Genomic DNA, 20,151 nt, shown 5'->3' with positions numbered 1-20,151 from the left:
AGCCCCTGGGCCAATCGCCGCTGGCGGCTTCACGGCGCAGCCGCACCGGAGCCGGAGTCGGGGAAAGGCTGGCTTCGGCCCAAGTGCCTCGTCGCACCGAGGCGTGTGCGTACCCCACTCCGTACTTCTAGCGGGGGCTGCGCAGCCGCCTGGCGCTCCTTCGCCACACGCGCCTCCCACTCCGTCACCCCGCCCCCCACCCTCAGTCCCGTCTGATCCGATCGTGCTGTCGTCGTAGGGCTTGTTCGGTAGTCTCTGTCCCTTAGTTTATACAAGCAGCCACTTCTTGAGGGGAAAAAAAGCCAGAAAGGAAGAAAGGAGACTCTTGAAACGTGAACTCCTGGCAATTGTCTTTCTGGTTAGTCAACAAAAGGACTTTCCAAACCCAAAGAATGCAGAAACCCCAGCCCACCTATTCCCTCAAGCCTTCAATTTCTACCCAGCAACACACACTCTGACCTCGCCTTATTGGCCAGCTTGAATCGTTATCTGCAATTCTGATTGGTCTTCTATGATCTTGCAGTTTGGGGTTTTTTTTTTTTTCAATTGACGAAGCAGCCAGGGGGATTCCCCCCTCCCCCCTGGGTTGCTCCGCAGGGGAGGCTAGAGAGGCGGGGTCTTGTCTGTGGGATTCCTTTTCCCGGGCCACTTCTGATTGGGCTCGTGGTGCAATGCGCGCGACCCTTCAGACACCAAGCTCTTGGGAGGCTGAACCCTGACTTCTCCGTGCTCCCCATTTGTAAAGCGAAGTGCGGCGAAGAGACTTCGGGTTTGGCCTGTTGCAGGGAGGCGGGGAGCTGGGCGTAAGGGAACTTGCAGCTGGGCTGCGCTACGGCCTATGGTTGGGGTGCATGGACTGCGTTCACCTCGGTTCCCCAGCTCCCGGCCCAGAAGTCAACAAACGCTGTTGAGTAAGTGCAAACAAAGAGCTGGTATGGAGACAAACCCCCTAGACCCTTTTTAGCAGTTGTTCCCGCCTACTCCCTTCCGCTTCCGAGTCAGGGAGGTGTGTCCGAACGAAAGGAGGAAACCAGAGCCGCCGGCGTTCAGACGCCGGCCACGATTCCTTAGTTACGGCCTTAGAGTTTTCGTGGGTTTTTCTCACCCGGGAGTCGCCGCTTTGGGAAATCAATTAATCTCAGGTTTTGCTGTTCCCACATCTACTTCCTGATCAGATGCTTGCACTTCCAGAGATTAAAATATAACTGGAGAGGAGAAAGGAAGGGGCTGTGGTAGAATCAAGCAATCATTCCCTGAGAGGCCTCCTGGAGAAGGAGAATTTCCTTGCTTTTTTAAGTCCGCTGCCAAAATTGGCTGCCTCGCTCCTATTCCTAGAGCTTCGGTTATTCTTTCACGTCCCAATTCCTCAAGAGCACTGGGCAACAGAGTTATGGAGAAGCGCCTGCAGGAGGCTCAGCTGTACAAGGAGAAAGGGAACCAGTGTTACCGGGAAGGGAGGTACCGGGATGCTGTAAGTGGGTACCATCGAGCTCTGCTGCAGCTGCGGGGACTGGATCCGAGTCTGCCCTCCCCGATACCTAATCTGGGACCTCAGGGCCCCGCCCTCACACCTGAACAAGAAAACCTACTGCACACCACCCAGACAGATTGCTACAACAACCTGGCTGGTAAGAACAGGGCCGACGGGAGGGTAGAATGTCAAGGCCGGTACATGAAAGTTTGAGAATATTGGGAAAAACACTGATGGCTCTTCTGTCGTTATCTAGTTATTCTGCCATGAATTGCAATATACTTTCAATCTGTGGGGCTCTAATTGAGTTTCGGTGCTTCTTAGACTTCACTTGGAGAGTTTTTTTAAACACAATTTCCTGAGCCTACCATGATTCCGATTTAATAGGTCTGAGGTTTGTGAGTTGTGGGTACCAATTGCGTTTCTATCAGACTCCTAGGTGATGGCTAGTAGGTTTACGGAATTTTGCACGACTTCCTGGTGGCTCAGACGGTAAAGCGTCTGCCTGCAATGCGGGAGGGAGAAGGCAATGGCAACCCACTCTAGTACTCTTGCCTGGACAATCCCATGGATGGAGGAGCCTGGTGGGCTGCAGTCCATGGGGCCGCTAGGAGTCCGACACAACTGAGCGACTTCACTTTCCCTTTTCACTTTCATGCATTGGAGAAGGAAATGGCAACCCACTCCAGTGTTCTTGCCTGGAGAATCCCAGGGACGGGGGAGCCTGGTGGGCTGCCATCTATGGGGTCACACAGAGTCGGACACGACTGAAACGACTTGGCAGCTTGGCAGTGCGGGAGACCTGGATTCAATCCCTAGGTCGGGGAGACCCTTTGGAGAGGGAAATGGCAACCCACCCCAGTATTCTTGCCTGGAAAATCCCATGGATGGTGGAGCCTGGAGGGCTACAGTCCATGAGGTCGCAAAGAGTTGGACATGATCGAGGAACTAACACACAGAGAAAATACTGAACCTGATGCTGAGCTCAGCTTGTTTGTACACTGGAACCGAATCAAATCTCAGAGACAGAGTTTTGGGTGAAGTAGAAAAGAATAGCTCTATTGTTTTGCCAGGCAAAGGGGAACACAGCAGGCTCCTGCCTTCAAAACCGAGTCCCCACCTGGGGAAGATACTGTGAGGTTTTATATTAATTGTCCAAAGAATGTAATCATCTCATGGACATTTTTTCTAATGGGCTGGTGTTGAGGTAAGTAAGGGTTAGCATCATTGACCTTCAGGTTCAGCTGGTCTGGGGTCTACACTGCTCCTGGGTAGCATACCATTGTTAATTGTTAACTTCTCCCATCTGGAGGTGATGTCGGTATCGGGAAAATAGCTTAAGATATTGTTGAAGACTGTCTGTCCTTGGGGAAACAGGACCTTGCCTCAAGGCTGCTCTTGACTGCTCTCCTTGTTCTCCCAACCCCACCCTTCCCTAATTAACAATTGCTTGAATCTGCCCTTCAGAACTTAGGGAAGGTCATGGAGGCTGAATGCAGACTGTTTCCTATAATCAAAGAAATGGCAGACACAAAAAGCCCTTGTGCCCAGAAGCCCCAAAGGACATGCACAGTATCAAACCTATGTTTAGACCGTTGTTTCTTTAATATTTAAAATTTAGGAAAGAAGGCACTTGCTTCAGCTGGTAATGTAAATCATCCATCTTAGATGTTTTGGATAGCTTTTCCTCATTTTCCTCCTTCCTATATAAAGCAGCTAGATGATATCTCTAGTAACTTGTACCTTCCATATCCAGCTGGCCTTGCATGGAGAAATAAAGTCCAGAGTTAGTATCACTAGGATTAATCTGCTGAAAGAAAGAGACTTCTGAAGTCTGTTCTGTGGCAGGCAAAGTAACCATAGAGCTAATTAAGTTGTTTTGAAGTATATACTTTGTAATCATTGTTTAAATTATTTTTTCTTTTTTACTACCCTGGTCTGCAATGATTTGGTGACATTCTAGCTTTTTTACAGAGTGTGTCCAAAACTATTCTTAGACTCAAGTAACAGTAATTATAGTAGCTACTATTTCGGTTCATTCAATTATTTTTTGAATAAATTAATATTTATTGATATACTGGGGATATCGCAGTATAGTAAAACAGATAACGATCCCTGCTGTCATGGGGAGATGGATAATTAACAAAAGAGGTAACTTGTGTATTAGACGATGTTGACTGAAAAAGATGCATAAGGAGAGAGTTGTGAGTTAAGTTTTACTTGGGGCAGAATGAGGACTGCAGCCCAGGAGACAGCACCTCAGACAGCTAAAAAAAAAAAAAAAAAAACCGCTCCAAAGAGGCAGTGTGGGGAGTCAGTATATAAGATTTTGGTGAAGGGGGAGTTCAATCTAAAGACCTGTTCCACCTGTTTTCCTGGGGCACGCAGTGCCTTATTCTCCACTCTGAACTCCCTCAGGGCGTGTCAAGGCCTGCAGCTGCAGTAGCCCAGGATTCAGCCTCCTGCTGTTGGCAAGCACCCGTTTGTAGTTGACAAAGATGATAAGTAACATGGAAAAGGAGACAGCAGAAAATGGTGTATGGACTTCCCTGGCAGTCCAGCGGTTAGGATGCCAAGCTTCTAAAGCAGAGGGTGCCAGTTCAATCCCTGGTGGAAACACAAAGATCCCACATGCAGCATGGCATAGCCAAAAGAAAGAAAATGGGAATAGTGAGTGGCATAGGCATGGTAGTGGTTAGGGAAGGCTCATTAAGGTGACATTTATGAAATGCCAGTATAAGCCCTTGATACATATATACATATAAACCTTAAGTGTCACAGCAGTCCTTTGAGGTAGATTTAAGGACCATCTAGTAAGTGGTGGAGCTAAAATTAAACCTGACAAGTTCACTTTTTTTGTGGCTGTGCTGGGTCTTTGTTGCTGCGAGGACTTTTCTCTAGTTTGGCGAGCGGGGGCCACTCTAGTTGAGGTGCTTGGGCTTCTCATTGGGGTGGTTTCTCTTGTTGTGGCTCATGGGCGCTAGATCACAAGTTCGATAGTTGTGAGACATGGGCTTACTTGCTCTCTGGCATGTGGGATCTTCCCGGGTCAGGGATCAAACCCATGTCTCCTGTATTGGCCAGTGGATTCTTTACCACTGAGCCACCAGGGAAGCCTCTGTACTTAAGTTCTTATTGCAGAATACTGTATATTAGAGAATAGAATACACCTTGGGGAATTGGCCAGAAATCAAGGAAATGAGATACATACTCATCTTGACTGTCCAGGTGGACCTGAAGGCAGAGACTGGGGCTTATCCATCTGTAGACCCTCTGCTTGGAGGTTCTTGGTAGATGTTTCCTAAAGACTCACTAAAATTAAGAAATTTCACTTACATGACAGTGACATTTACGTGTTGGGCAGTTTATTTATAGTACCTCTCATCTTCACAAAAATTATGCAAGGTAGTAATGATTTTCCCCACTTCACAGATAAGGAAATCAGACCTCATCGCTAAAACCCTCCAATGGCATCTTATTATACTTAGGAAAATATTCACACTCTGACCTTCACCTGCACAACCTGACTTGATCTGGCTCCTCTGTAGACTGAATTCACAAAGTATACACCCACCTTCCGGCTTTGTAGGCTCTCTTCTCTTGGCTGGAATGCCCTGTCCCTTGAATGACCCTTGTCATTCACATCTTGGCCCAAAAGTCACTTTCTCAGGGACGCCTTCTGTAATCAAGCATCACTCTGACCTCATTCAGTCTCTGTCCCAGTACAGTTCTATTTTCCACAAAGCACTAACAAATAAGTGAATTTGTTAGTGTGTTCCTCCTCCCTGGGAATTAGGATGCAAGCTCTAATCACTCACTAAGGTGTCTTATCTTGTTCCTCTTTTTCTCCTGCTCCTACTTCCACCTAGCACATGGTCATTACCCTAGAACTAGTTGTAGAATGAAGGAACGATGGGTTACATCACGGTAACCTATCAGTGATGGGTTAGTTGAACGCTGGGGAAATACCTAAGTATGAACCATATGGCCACTTGGTGGGGATGTTGTAGAAGGGATGCAGACATCAGCCCTGATACTTCTTCCTTCCCAGCACATGATTTAATAATGCTGTGTGTAATTCCCACAGTTGTTAAACAGGAAATGCATTTCCCTTAATTACAGAAAGACAGAACATTGGTCTGAAAATTGTCTCCTACACAGATTTGTGCTTTGAGGTCCTGCTGGGGTCCAGCCCCAGCAGGATAAAGGGGAACCCTCAGGATGAACGGCGTTGGCGAATGAGAGAGAGAGTGAGACAAAACTCGAGGTCTAAGTCTGAAGTTTATTTTTGCACGGCCCCTTTATACCCTTAACAACATCTTTTTGGGGGAAGTACATATTGTTTACACACAGGGCATCTCAAAACATTACAGCAACTTGACCTTCAAGAGGAACAGGATGTCACCCACATACTTTTTCGTTCACAAGAGTCTTTCTTATCATTTGGCCTTCAGGCCTGCTAACATTTTATGGCTTGCACCTGGTGTGACTTAAGCAACTTCAGTAGGCGACCCTGTTTTTTTATAATTAATCTATTTTCTTTCTAATAAGCGTCATCTCTATGGGAACTAGATAGGATTACATTTTTACAGAACAGAAATGCGAAGGACTGCAGAAACAGCAGATATGGCACAAAACAGGCTCTTAGCCTAAAAGTTAACTACCTGCAAGAAGTCACCAGCTAATCTCTATCTAAAGTATTTTCTATTAGGCACATTTGTGGCTATGATATTTGTGGAGCTTTTCTCACCCCTTGAAGGGGCCTATGCTTAATAGTTTCTTTTGTTAGCGTACTGTGCTTAGGATGTTTAGAACAATCAAGAGCATTTTTTGCAATGAGAGCACATATTTATCACACAAGCCAGAATGCCAGCAAAAGGGTTTGAATTGAAGCATTTCCTTCATCCCTGGCCCCTTCATAGGGTACCAGCATCCAGGAGATTTATTATTTAGGGTTTTAAGTTGGTCTTTATTCAGTGAAAGAGGAGCAGGAGAGCTCTCGGCAGGCAACACAAGAATCCGCAGCAGGGCAAACAAGAACAACAGCAGAAAAGGGGGGAGGATACAGGGTGGCGTAGAGGCTGAGGCCAATCTGGAGGGTCCCTTATCCTAGATGGCCTTGCCTGTCAGGTTTTTTCCTCGTGACCTCGTCATGGATGGGGTCCCGGACGGCCTTGCCTGCCCGGTATTTTCTTCATGACCTCGTCACGGGCGGGACCTCCCATAACAGCTCCCGGCAAGGTCCCATCCTTTTATCCAAGGAATTCGTGACATAATATATCATCATTGAGAAGGGTAATTTTTGAGTTGGTCTTTGGTTCGGATTTCTTACTCATTCCACCTAGAAGCTGTGGGATTCTAGACAAGTTACTTTACCTTTGTGAGCCTTAATTTCTTCATCCATTAAATGGAGATGCTAACACATACTGACTTCAGACGGTGGATTAAGATTAACCAAGCCCCTGGCACAGTGCTTACTGTTTACTCACGCTATTAATGGCAGTGGTGGTTGTTACTAGGACCTCAGGACAAGAATTGTGGTGAAATGGGAGATTCAAGATAGAGAGCCTTGGGTAGAAGAGAGACAATGAAGAGTTTTAAATAATTTTTTTTTTTGCCACGTGGCATGCCAGATCCAGTTCCCAAGCAAGGATCAAACCCCTGCCCCCCAAGAGTTCCAATCACTGGACCGCCAGGGGAGTCCCCATAAATTTAAAGTATAGTCTAATCAACTTTTAAAAAATTATTTAATATGGCTGCACAGGTTTTTCTGCAGGCGTAGTGCCTTGGGCTTCTCTGTGGGGTGGCTTCTCTTGTTGGAAAGCACAGGCTCTAGGGCACTTGGACTTCAGTAGTTGCTGTGGGTGGGCTCAGTAGTTGAGCTCCCAGGCTCTGGAGCACAGGCTTAGTAGTGGTGGTATAAGGGCTTAGTCTCTCCATGGCACGTGAGATCTTTCTGGACCAGGGATCGAACCCATGTCTCCTGCATCGGCAGACGGATTCCTAACCACTGGACCATGAGGGAAGCTCTAGTCTTAGCAACTTTTATAGCTGGGCCTGACCCACGCTAGGTATTGGGTTGGTCAAAAAGTTCCAGTTTTTCCATAATATCTTACAGAAAAACCCAAACAAACTTTCTGGCCAGCCCAACACACAATGGGTATTTGCTCGATAGTAAAGTAGACTGAGGTATGTAAAACTTGTACTCACTGCTGCATCCCCAGTGGCTTGAATAATGTCTGACACATGGTGGACACGTAAATGTATTTGTTGGGTGAGTGAATGTTGTTGATAGCATCCTGGATTTGGTACTGCCTTGTGTTGGGCAATGGAACATCGTGTAATAAGGTCCTTTTCTCTCTTCCTTCCATTTGCCGCCATTAGCCTGTCTCCTTCAGATGGAACCAGTAAACTATGAACGAGTGAAAGAATACAGCCAGAAAGTCCTGGAGCGGCAGCCTGATAATGCCAAGGCCTTGTATCGGGCTGGAGTGGCCTTTTTCCACCTGCAGGACTATGACCAGGCCCGGCACTACCTCATGGCTGCTGTCAGTAGGAAGCCAAAAGGTGAGAGAAGGGGGCTGAAGTGGGAAGCATAAAAAATCGTGCTACTGAGGTAGTATCTGTGGGAGAGGATTTTAGTTCATTTTTCAATGTATTGTGAAAATAGGTAATAATATATTCACACATTCAATATTCAAAAAGTATAAAAAGATGTATGACAATGTATGACAGGCCTTTTACTCATGAATTCCAAGTTTCAATTCCTAGATGGAGACTAAAATAGGATCTAGATTCCAATGAATAAACTTGATAATCCTTGTTTCTACCAGTTCTCCAGCTGAGGTCTGGCTTTTGCATGGCTATCCATTTATCCTTTAGCTCGGCTAACCCCAGGTATGACCTAGAAGAAGGACAGGTCTCCTGAGAATTTGAGGCTTGTTTCCAAGGCAAAAAGGATATCGTCAAGAGAATGATAAACTTGTTCCTGTGTTGGTGGTTCAGCTCTGAAAATTGTCTCCGATTTTGCATTATGGCTTAGAGCAGCTACTGAAGTAAGAGGGTCCCCAAACGTAAAATAATTCAGCAGAACCACTCTATTTGAATGGAGAAGTCACTAAAGTGTCAGTTACCCGGATCTCCTGCATTGCAGGCAGATTCTTTACCATCTGAGCCACCAGGGAAGCCCAGAAAAGTCATTATGAATTAATAAAGATATAAAATATGAACCATTGCTCATGTTTCTTATCTTCAAGTACACAGATTAACTGCTACCCATGTATAGTAGGTTTAGAGGCTATGCTCTTAAAATTACTGTTTTCTTCCAGCTCCTTTTCATTATTAAGTTAGAAACCAGCCCAGCCTTATACAATAATTTTAAAAATATATATATTTATTTATTTGGCTGCATCAGGGTTTATTGCCACATGTGACCTCTCTAGTTGTGGCACAGGGACTTAGTTGCCCCACATGTTGAAAATAGGTGATAATACATGTTGTGGGACGGCTAAGTCCCTGTGCCACAACTAGAGAGGATCTTAGTTCCCTGATCAAGAATCAAACATTTGGCATTAGAAGGTAGATTCTTAACCACTGGACCACCAGGGAAGTCCCTATACAAGATTTTTTAAAAATTAAAAGTGGTATTAATGAATGAAATGTACTGTTGCATAGAATAGTTGTGATATACGCAGATCTTAGAAATTTTAAGAAATGGAAGTGTTCACAATCCTCTCCTGCCTGGAGGTACAATTACGGGTCTGTCTCTAATTGCCTCCTTTGTCCTGTTCTAAGATGCCAATGTCCGGAGGTACCTTCAGCGGACACAGTTGGAACTCAGCAGCTACCATCGGAAAGAGAAGCAGCTCTACCTGGGCATGTTTGGTTAAAGGAAGAATGATGCCCCTCCCCTTGAACTTAGATGAACCATTAAAGACCCATCAAAGGGAAACCTGAGCCTCAGCAAGAGAAGTTAACCCCATACCTCTGACTGAGGTGAACTTCTGTTTTGTTTCTAGTGCTGGACAAACTTCTATCACTTACGTAGTCTGTGTTTTTGTTTCTCCATCTTTCTATTTATATGGCTTTTAATATATGGTATTATATATCAGAAACATTTGCCTTGAGAAATACAACCAGAAAACATTCATCAGCTATGGGTGGATTAATCAGAGCTCTGGCATAGATTTTGATGATAGATGTTGGTAGATGTAGTCATATACAAAGGAGAAGGCTTAGCAGAAGATGAAGTAATAAGGACAGGCAGAAAGCAGTTTTTTTCCTTCATTTCCTCAGATTCCTAAAGCCAAAATGGAAAGCCCTTACACAGTCACAAACTGGCAAATATATACTGTGAAACTAGACAATTATAGATTGGACCCACATGCCTCAAAATGAAAGATTTAAAAGTAACTACTTGATTAAAGTAACTCCTTTTTCTTAATGTTCCACATACATCTGAGATTCTTTATCCTCCACAAAAGTATCTAGTTCCTCTTGTTTCTCTGGATAATTTCTAGCTATTGTAGCCTTGCTATTGTTCACACTCAGATCATTAATATAGTATACTTATTTATTTTTTTTTATTAAACCCTTCTATCTTAAAACCCCTGGTGTCAAGCATCTAAGTATATATTTTATAACCATTCAAAAGACCTCATGCCAGAAAACTCATTAACACTTTAATTTTTAATAGGTGCCTACCTATAGCATGCTCATTTCTCTAATAAAGGAAAGACAGTTTACCAAGTCTTCTAGAAACAATACGATAAAGAACAGGATAGAAACATAGATCTGTTTTTTACCTGTCACCTTGTATTTCGTAAGAACTCCATTCCTTAAAGAGGAGGGAAACAGTGAGGAAAGGTTCTTGTTCCTTTGTGCCTTTTAAGCACCGACAGAACTTTCTGGAAGCTTGGTGCAGGCTGCAGGTGCAGGCTGCAGATCTTGTCCAGATGGCTCAGTAGGAGGCTTCCTCAACCGGGAGCTCCTTTCTCATTTTGCACACTTATTCTAATGTCCACAGTGTATGAGTTGTACAGAGCAGATGAGATCATAATAGCTCTGCCTCTATATTTATGAATGAAAGTAATAAGTATATGTCATTAGCCATCATATAAACACAGTTTTCAGACAAAAACTTCTTGGTCTTGCCAAGTGTACACAAGCTCTTCTCTCTTAATCAGTAATGTGTCTCTCTCGATGAGCTAGGCTCCTCTCTATGTCTCCCTGTACTCTTAAATAGTACAACCATCAGCTTATAACAAAAAGTCTTTATACCAAATAGTCTTTTAAGTCCAAGGACACAACTAACAAAAGAGGAATATTTTATTCCTCTTCCAAGCTTCTTAAATTTCCAAGCCTAGACTGTTGCCAAATTATGTCATGGTTGTGTGTTATCTTTGGGGCTGGTTTTGCTTTCTGATTTTCTTTTTTTTTTCCCCCTGAGACTTGATGTTACAGTAAGCTATGTTCTGTATCAATGAGGAAAAAATAAAGCTGATATTTAATAATGTACTGTAGATGTGTACTGCACTAATCTTTTTTTTAGCATTACTAAGATACAAAGTGGTCAGACTTACAGTTTGGTCTTTAATTTGGAGACCAGCTCTAACAAAGATGTTAATGAATGGGAAAGTGGACAAAGGTAGGCAGTCAGATATGTGTCTGGAGGAGGTCTGCCCAGCGCACATCCTGAAGGAATCAGGTAGCTAAATCTGTGTACTCAGAAGTTTGTGGAGGGGGAAGCAGTGCACCTTACCAGTCCTTAAGGATTTCCACACAGGATTTGAGGGTTTGATTGAAGAGAAAGCATTCATGGTGATGTGAAGATTCAGCACATAAGAACAGTTGAAAATGGTGTTTCCCCCAAACCAATACCCACCATCTTTACAATTTTGCCAAAATAACACATACCTATATTACTTTTTAGTCAACATTTTATTTAAATATATATTTTGAAAGGAATTTTTGGACAGAGGAACATGTTAAATGATACCATAGGAAGGTAATCAGCAAACCCCAGACTGAAACCATAAGATGCAAAAACCAATTTCTGCAATAAATTGCAAGGAAAAGGAGAGGGGATTCTATATCTTAAAAAGAGGTTTGAGACACATCAACCAAATAAATACGACTCTACTTTGGATTCTTATTTGAAGAAAATTAAAAGTTTATGAAAGTGAAATAATGAAAAATAATTATATATATATAGGTCTCCGAAGTCCTGGCACAGAGCTCCTAAAACCCTTAGAATTTGGATTCTTATTTGAAAAAAAAAAAAAAAAACAACTTTATGGGACAATCAGGAAGCTCTGAACAAGAATTATCAGTTTTGTTGGGTGTGATCATAGTGGTTGTTGTTTAGTCATTCAGTCGTGTCCAACTCTGTGACACCATGGACCGTATCCCAACAGGCTCCTCTGTCCATGGGAATTTTCCAGGCAAGATTACTGGAATGGGTTGCCATTTCCTTCTCCAGGGTATCTTCCTGACCCAGGTGATCATGGTATTTGGTCCTTTTTTTTTTTTTCTTCTTTAAGAGTCCTTTTAGAGATGGCATACTGAAATTGCTTACTGATAAAATTGAGGTGGGGATTTTAGAGCACTTTATATCATTTACCCAAAAAAAAACCAACCAACCAACCATAAAAATATTAGTATATATCCAAGTAAATCATCTTTGGAATCACTGGCTTTGGAGAAATTGAAATCAAATGTGAAGGGCTAAATGGTGAGTTTTGTAAAGCTAAGGGCAAGTGAAGGCATATGCTTACAAAATAGCCAATTAAGAAAATAAGTGAAATCCTAAACTAGGAATATGTTTCTAAAACTGGAGAGCAAAGGATGGTTGTCTGAAAACTAAATCAACTTGGAGCTCAAAAGCAAGTAACTTCTTGGGTTAAACTCTTGGTAGCCTGGGGCCTGACCCATCCCAGCATCGGAGGCCGATTTTGGCTCAGTAGAAGTAATTATTAGTGATTAGGGTTGCCCAACAGTTAAATAGATTTCCTTTGGGGACAGTGAGTTCTCTTTCAAGCAGAGGTTCAACACTTGGCAAAAGGAGGATCCAGTGTTGGACTAGAGGTTAGATAAGCTGACCTATGGTTCCTTGAATCCATGGATGGGCCGTCAAGAGAAGTGGAAACCAGAGAAACTTCTCTATTGATCACACTTCCACGGACAGGCATAAACTGTTCTTGGTGTCCAGCAGATAGATAAAGAGAGGCAACTGTGGCTGTAAGTGTGTTGGCTGTTGCTTTAAATGTCTTACAAATTCCTAGCTGCCACCTCCAATGAAGAAAGCATTCCATGCTGGGAACTAAAAGTAGATGCTCTTCAGGAGAATGTCACCAAGTAAGATCCTCTTTAGTTTGTATTGCACATGGCCAAGACAATAACAATGGTTCCTGTGTCCCCCAGATGTCCAGAGAAATTATATACACGATATATACATGTACACATATTATGCCTTGCTTTTAGGAACCATTCTGAGGCAACTGATTTCTCCTCCCCCCGCCCACCCCCAGCCCCATGTTTTTTTTTTTTAAATTGACAGATAATTCACAATCATAAAGTTCACTCTTTTAAAGGCAACTGATTTTTATAGGCAGTTTGATGTCATAGTTACTCTAGGAAAGACTTTGGAAAAGGTGCTCCACTCAGCTAAAATAGCTCTTACTGGGTTTATGTACATCTTGCCTTGTTTCACCAAGGAGTTAAGGCAGTAATGTATTTGCATAAATTAAAATTAGGCATTTGAAAGATAAAAAGATAAAAAAAAACGAAAGGCATGGAATTCACTCCCAATCCTGGAAATGTTAAACATCAACTTTTGCTCCCCATAATGTACCAGGTAAGGAACTTTCTTTGACCAAATATTTGCTCAGCTCTGTCTCCTTCCTATGACTCAAAAACAGTAGCTTACTAGTAAGAGTTCACAGTGCTGAATGTAACAAATCCAAAAGGAGAAGAAATTCAGGAAATTCACTCATATTTTCATCTTCTAAATATTCCTTCCTGCTTTTTTTGCACTCAGTTCCTTATGTGTCAAAGAGAAAGGGTTTGTGGGTAGCCCTCTGGTCCATCATACAAACACCATTCTACCACAGGCAGGGGCAGACCTTCTCTTGCATTTCTAGAATGCTTTATCCCCCATGCCACATCAACACCTCAAGCTCCCATTTCTTTGCTATCTCTATTGCCAGTAACCACCTGTGTGATCAGAGATGAGTTATTTGACCTGTCTAGGCTATCATCACACCTTTTAAGTGAGAAAGTTGGACTAGATGAACTCTGAGGCTCTCTTCCAGTGTTCCTTGCTTTAGTTTTCCCAAGTACTCATCATTTCCATTTCACAGGCCCCCAACCTCCCCCCACACACCTACCTCCACGGTAGTGTTTCTGCCTTCCAGTTTGTCTTCAGAGACCTCAATCCACATATAAGACGCAGGCAAAAATTTCAAGTCATCAATACAGTATTTGTCGTTGAAACAGTCAACCAAGTCTTTCTACATGGAAAGCAGACAGAAAGGGGTAAGGCAACAAAACCAAACACTCAAAAAAGAAACAACTTCTAGTTCAAAGTTAACCATCTTCAACAAAGTTTCAAACCAGCATGAAGTCATAAGCCAGGGTTCAAATTCTGGCCTGCGCCTTAATTAGCTCTGTGACCTTGAACAAGCTAATGTAGATTGTTCAGTCTCAAGTTTCCTTTGTGGGAAAAAAAAGTGGGGACAGGGATAATACCTCATAAAGTTGTTGACGATTAAATGAGTATATGAAGTCCCCAATACAGCCCAGGGCACAGGAGCTCAAATACAACAATAAACCATAATCGTGTAAAATAACCTAATTTGTATACTTTTCCTAAGTAAAGTCTACATTACCCTTTCCTTACCTCACTTTTTTCCTCCTAAGCAACCTGACCCCTACCCCAAATGCAGGTGTCAGATTCCTAAAAAGTCTGAAGGAAAGCTATGAAAAAAATCAAGAGGCATGCATGTTTGTGGAAGAAACCAGCCAACCGGTTTAGAGCAATACTTTCACTGCCAGCTTTATGGTCCAAAATGTAGAGTGAGAAGCGATTACATCTCAGGAAAATTCCCAGCGCGGCGAGGAGTTGGCTGAGATGCAATACCCATAAAGTCCTCTCTGGCTGGGAAAAGAAAAGGGTAGGAACCTTCAGCCTGGGCAGAACCTTCATTCCGTCCCCAGCTGAGGAAATGAGGCGCTTCCACCTTCCGTGCTACCCCCTGGTGGCGGCAAGAGCAGGCCTGGCATCGGCGCATGCTCTCCCGGGTGTTAGTTTTTGGAGCCAAGTACAAAATCTTTGGGTGGCCCTCCAGCACTGCTGTTCGGTCTGTCTGCGGTCGGGGAGCCAGGGAGGGGCTGCGCTCCCAGGACGGGGCCAGCCTCGGGATCCGGTTTGCTGCGTTTGGCCAGGTCCTCATTGTGAGCCTTGCGGATGTGGCGGTACAGGTCCCCGGACTGCGTGTAGCTGCGCAGGCAGTAGCGGCACTCGTAGGGTCGCTCCCGCGTGTGCACTGTGGCGTGACGACGCAGTGTGTAAGAGCATGAGAAGGTCTTCCCACATGTCTTGCAAGTCGGAACATCCTCAATAAAACCCCCAAAGCTTCCTGGGGCTGCTTCATACTCAGAAGGCAGGTAGAGCGGCTCATGCATGGCGGATAGTGCAGGCAGGGGCGAGGTCACCAGCCCTCGGTGATACTGCCCTGGACCTGGCAGCAAATGGTAGCGTAGGTGAGGATCTGGCGTCAGGAAGTGGTCACTGGGCCGCACCTCCTCCAGTCCTGCTGCCCGTGGCTCCTCAAAGGCCTCTGGCTGGGGGGGCTGTCCACCATACATGGCTCCTCCAGGAGGAAAGAGTCCCTCAGGACCTCGAGGCTGTTCCTCTGACACGTCAGGCTCCTCATCAGAAATCACAATTGCTTCTACTTTCACCTGTACCAGCTCAGCTTCCGCGGGGGCTGGAACCTCGGATGGAACTGGGACTGCAGCTGAAGTTGGGGGATAAAAGCCTTGCAACGGTCCTCCAGTTGCCCTTGGTTCTGCCACCCTCAGGCTCTCAGAACCCACATCAAGGGGAGCCAGTGGCTCCACTGAAACAGTTGGGAGGCCCGCAGCAGGGAAGTAGTTTGCAGGGTTGGTCTCTGTGGAGCTGCTGGGGCTGGCAAGAGAGACATCAGCCACCGGTAGAGGAGGTGCCCACAGATGCGATGACTCAACCTCCACGCCAGGCTGTGTAGTGTCAGCCCCAGCTGGCATCGGTGGCTCATCTGGAGGACAGACAGGTGAGGGAGCTGCAGAGCCTTTCCATTCTCCTTTGCCCCAGTGCCCTGATGTCTCTGCTGATGCCAACAAAGGCTGGGAACCACGGGAAGTGCTGGACAAAAACTCCAAATTAGGGGGTTGTGAGTTGGTTTCTTCTTCCTTCTTGGTACTGTCCGCCTCTGCCAGGGCCCGGGCTTGCAGCCGCCGCTTACACACCTTGACAATATCATTCATGTGCAAGTAGCTGGCGGCCGCCAGCACATCCTCCACAGGGGTATCCCCCCTGAGGACCAGCTGGCCAGCATACATAAAGTCCAGAAGCAGTCCAAAGGCCGGGGCTGTGACAATCTCGTTGTGGATACACACCAGATCCCTCTTGTCCAGTTCCCGCTCTTTGTAGAAAAGCTGGAAAAATGGGCTGCAGGAGGCCAGCACAGCCCGATGGGCCAAGAACTGGGTACTACCCACCATCACGGTGCAGTCACAAAGGAAACCCTGGGACCGCTGCTCTCGGAGGCTCTGCAGCAGCTGCTGGCTGTGTTCTGGGAACTCCATAGCACTCCACAAAGGGAAAGGGACCCTAGGAAGATCCTCTCCAGTGGTTCCCTGGGAAGAGAGGAAAGTGGGTTAGGGCAGGTAACCTCCCTATAAACCTTAACGTCAGCTCTGAGCTACTACTTGCCACCCCAAAGCCTCTGGCAGCAGCATCCCGACCCCGAGATGCTCCCTTAAATTACTACCCTTCTTTCTCCCAGGTCACACCCAGGGGTCTACTTTTAGCCCCGCCCCTCGGCCTAACCTTAGCAGCAGGCCCCGCCCCGTCCACAAAGCCCCTCCCCGGAAGTCCCGCCCCTTGGGCAGCCTCCGCTTCCTCGATGCCCACCCGGTAGCTTCCAGCACCTCCTCCAACTGGAGTCTCGACCCCAGGCCTTCTCGGGCGATACCTCTTCGCCCTCCTCCGGGAACTCCCTGAGCCCCTCTCGAATTCCAGGGGCTAAGAAGTCCGAGGGTGGGAACTAGCAGAGAAAGCTGACCCTCACCCACCAACGAGCAGCCACCGGGAAAGCTCCGCCCCTTCCCGCCTTCTTAGTTTTAATTGGCTCAAATTTGTCTTCCCTCGTCTCGGATTGGTTCACTCTCTACTAACATTCCCCTGACTCAGGGCAGCGTCTCCAAGTGGGTGCTGGTGGCCGTCGCTCAGGCAGCTAGGCGCCGTATTGGTTAGCGCTCCTGTCCTAAACTTTTCCTTTTCGTCCCGCCTTCTTTGCCTCGGAGCCCTTGAGATTGGCTGAGCTTCTCCATCTACCTGAGGCTGTGGGAGGGCCGGGACCTGTGAGCAGTGGAGCGCGACGCCCTCGGGGCGGGGCGCGAGGCCTGCCACAGCGCAGAGCGTTGTGTCTTAGCGGGCAGCACGTCACCCCGGCTGGTGAGTGTCCCGGCAAGGAGGACCAACAAACTGGTGTGGTACCCAGGAGGTCCGGGTCTTAGACTCGGCTCAGCCGTAACTGTGGGCGATGGCTACACCTCTCTAATCTGCAGTTGTCTCTTGAAGATCTCTTTCTCCCTCAAAAACTCGAAGATGCCCTACTGCTTTACTCCATGCAGTCTGATAGTTCCAGGCTCCTGGCTAAGCAGTAGTGGTGTCAGAGAGCTAGCAGCTGTGTGCATGTAGTGTCCCTAGCCTGATCTCTAGTGAGGAGATGCATGTCCTTCTCTGTGTCTGGAGCGTAGTGGGCAGTTGCTGGTAGGAGAGGAGGGAGGGGGCTCGCGGCCCTAAGATGTCCCTGGGCGTGAAAAAGAGCGTGGCTACTTAAGAAATATTCCAAAATTCTTAGAAAACCACAGGAAAGGACTGTAAATTGGGAGTCAGTGATACCTGCCTGTCCTCAGACAGGGACAGTATGTTGACAAGGTTTTTTAGTTACTGAGTCGAGTCTGACTCTTTACAACCCCATGAACTATAGCCCGCCTATAGCTCAGTCCTTGAGATTTTCCAGGCAAGAATACTGAAATGAATTGTCATTTCCTTCTCCAAGGTGCCTTCCTGACTCAGAAATCGAACACGCATTTCCTGCTTTGGCAGGCAGATTCTTTACCACTGAGCCACCAGGGAAGCCGGCCATTGACAGTGGTAACTGCACAGTGCCCTTCGAACATTATTCACTCTTTGACCTGCCTTACCTAGCATCTCCACTTTGTTTGTAGCCAAGCATTCGAATCAGATCTAAGTAGGATTAGGGACAGTTCCTCTTTCTACCTTCCATCATTATACTAGAGACATGCAGGCCACACTGGCCTCAGTTTGAGAGCTCACTTCTTCCAGATATTCTTCCAAGTCATACAATATTTATTGTTCAGTTCAGTTCAGTCACTCAGTCGTGTCGGACTCTTTGCGACCCCAGCACGCCAGGATTCCTGTACATCACCAAGTCCCAGAGTTTACTCAAACCATGTCCATTGAGTCGGTGATGCCATCCTCTCATCCTCTGTCCCCTTCTCCTCCTGGCTTCAATCTTTCCCTGCATCGGGGTCTTTTCAAATGAGTCAGCTCTTCACATCAGGTGGCCAAAGTATTGGAGTTTCAGTTTCAAGATCAGTCCTTCCAATGAACACTCAGGACTGATCTCTTTTAGGACAGACTGGTTGGATCTCCTTGCAGTCCAAGGGACTCTCAAGAGTCTTCTCCAACACCACAGATCAAAAGCATCAATTCTTCAGCACTCAGCTTTCTTTATAGTCCAACTCTCACATCCATACGTGACAACTGGAAAAACCATAGCTTTGACTACACAGAACTTTGTTGGCAAAGTTAATGTCTCTGCTTTTTAATGTGCTGTCTAGGTTGGTCATAAGTTTCATTCCAAGGAGTAAGCATCTTTTAATTTCATGGCTGCAATCACCATCTGCAGTGATTTTGGAGCCAAAAAAAATAAAGTCAACCAATGTTTCCCCATCTATTTGCCATGAAGTGATGGGACCAAATGCCATGATCTTAGTTTTCTGAGTGTTGAGCTTTAAGCCAACTTTTTCACTCTCCTCTTTCACTTTCATCAAGAGGCTCTTTAGTTCTTCTCCACTTTCTGCCATAAGTGTGGTGTCATCTGCATATCTGAGGTTATTGATATTTCTCCCAGCAATCTTGATTCCAGCTTGTGCTTCTTCCAGCCCAGCGTTTCTCATGATGTACTCTGCATATAAGTTAAATAAGCAGGGTGACAATATACAGCCTTGACATACTCCTTTTCCTATTTGGAACCAGTCTGTTGTTGCATGTCCAGTTCTAACTATTGCTTCTTGACCTGCATACAGGTTTCTCAAGAGGCAGGTCAGGTGGTCTGGTATTCCCATCTTTTTCAGAATTTTCCACAGTTTATTGTGATCCACACAGTCGAAGGCTTTGGCATAGTCAATACAGCAGAAATAGATATTTTTCTGGAACTCTCTTGCTTTTTTGATGATACAGCGGATGTTGGTAATTTGATCTCTGGTTCCTCTGCCTTTTCTAAAACCAGCTTGAACATCTGGAAGTTCATGGTTCACGTATTGCTGAAGCCTGGCTTGGAGAATTTTGAGCAGTACTTTACTAGCATGTGAGATGAGTGCAATTGTGTAGTAGTTTGAGCATTCTTTGGGATTGCCTTTCTTAGGGATTGGAATGAAAACTGACCTTTTCCAATCCTGTGGCCACTGCTGAGTTTTCCAAATTTGCTGGCATATTGAGTGCAGCACTTTCACAGCATCATCTTTTAGGATTTGAAATAGCTCAACTAGAATTCCATCACCTCTGCTAGCTTTGTTTGTGGTGATGCTTCCTAAGGCCCACGTGACTTCACATTCCAGGATGTCTGGCTCTAGGTAAGTGATCACACCATTGTGATTATCTGGGTCATGAAGATCTTTTTTGTACAGTTCTTCTGTGTATTCTTGCCACCTCTTCTTATTATCTTCTGCTTCTGTTAGGTCCATACCATTTCTGTCCTTTATTGAGCCCGTCTTTGCATGAAATGTTCCCTTGGTATCTCTAATTTTCTTGAAGAGATCGCTAGTCTTTCCCATTCTATTGTTTTCCTCTATTCCTTTGCCCTGATCACTGAGGAAGGCTTTCTTATCTCTCCTTGCTGTTTTTTGGAACTCTGCATTTAAATGGGTATATCTTTCCTTTTCTCCTTTGCTTTTCACTTCTCTTCTTTTCACAGCTCTTTGTAAGGCCTCTTCAGATAGCCATTTTGCTTTTTTACATTTCTTTTTCTTGGGGATGGTCTTGATCCTTGTCTTCTGTACAGTGTCATGAACCTCCATCCATAGTCTATCAGGCACTCTGTCTATCTGATCTAGTCCCTTAAGTCTATTTCTCACTTCCAATGTATAATCATAAAGGATTTGATTTA

General features: G+C 45.4%; 2 protein-coding genes across 8 annotated transcripts; one reads left to right on the top strand and one right to left on the bottom strand.

The window, feature by feature from the left end:
- The first annotated feature begins 105 nt into the window (after positions 1–105).
- On the top strand, positions 106–10,987 carry TTC9C (tetratricopeptide repeat domain 9C). Of its 2 annotated transcripts, none has more exons than XM_043871538.1 (3): positions 106–911; positions 7,856–8,038; positions 9,266–10,987. In XM_043871538.1, exons 1-3 carry the CDS (start codon positions 839–841, stop codon positions 9,358–9,360), a joined length of 351 nt encoding a protein of 116 aa, XP_043727473.1. In that variant the 5' UTR covers positions 106–838; the 3' UTR covers positions 9,361–10,987. The 2 variants fall into 2 exon arrangements, with proteins under 2 accessions (XP_043727473.1, XP_043727470.1); XM_043871535.1 differs by lacking the exon at positions 106–911 and adding an exon at positions 936–1,628.
- A 667-nt stretch (positions 10,988–11,654) lies between these two features.
- Positions 11,655–16,828, bottom strand: ZBTB3 (zinc finger and BTB domain containing 3). Of its 6 annotated transcripts, none has more exons than XR_006334733.1 (3): positions 16,664–16,801; positions 14,370–16,369; positions 11,655–13,980 (listed from the first exon to the last, which is right to left on the bottom strand). XR_006334733.1 is itself a non-coding variant. In XM_043871520.1 (2 exons), exon 2 carries the CDS (start codon positions 16,316–16,318, stop codon positions 14,774–14,776), a length of 1,545 nt encoding a protein of 514 aa, XP_043727455.1. In that variant the 5' UTR covers positions 16,319–16,369; positions 16,808–16,828; the 3' UTR covers positions 11,655–14,773. The 6 variants fall into 6 exon arrangements, 4 of the variants coding, with proteins under 4 accessions (XP_043727455.1, XP_043727448.1, XP_043727433.1 ...); XR_006334740.1 differs by having other exon boundaries at positions 14,652–16,369; XM_043871520.1 differs by lacking the exon at positions 16,664–16,801 and adding an exon at positions 16,808–16,828 and having other exon boundaries at positions 11,655–16,369.
- Between the last annotated feature and the right edge of the window lie 3,323 nt (positions 16,829–20,151).

Source organism: Cervus elaphus, chromosome 2, assembly GCF_910594005.1.
Source record: "Cervus elaphus chromosome 2, mCerEla1.1, whole genome shotgun sequence".
NCBI classification, from domain to species: Eukaryota; Metazoa; Chordata; class Mammalia; order Artiodactyla; family Cervidae; genus Cervus; species Cervus elaphus.
Note: the sequence above shows the minus strand (reverse complement) of the source record. Positions and strands in the feature narration are given on the sequence as shown.

Coding starts and splice junctions, on each gene's coding strand:
- ZBTB3 (XM_043871520.1), bottom strand. CDS start 16,318: ATGGAGTTCCCAGAACACAGCCAGCAGCTGCTGCAGAGCCTCCGAGAG.
- TTC9C (XM_043871535.1), top strand. CDS start 1,391: ATGGAGAAGCGCCTGCAGGAGGCTCAGCTGTACAAGGAGAAAGGGAAC. Junction 1,629..7,855: donor TTGCTACAACAACCTGGCTG/GTAAGAACAGGG, acceptor TGCCGCCATTAG/CCTGTCTCCTTCAGATGGAA. Junction 8,039..9,265: donor TGTCAGTAGGAAGCCAAAAG/GTGAGAGAAGGG, acceptor TCCTGTTCTAAG/ATGCCAATGTCCGGAGGTAC.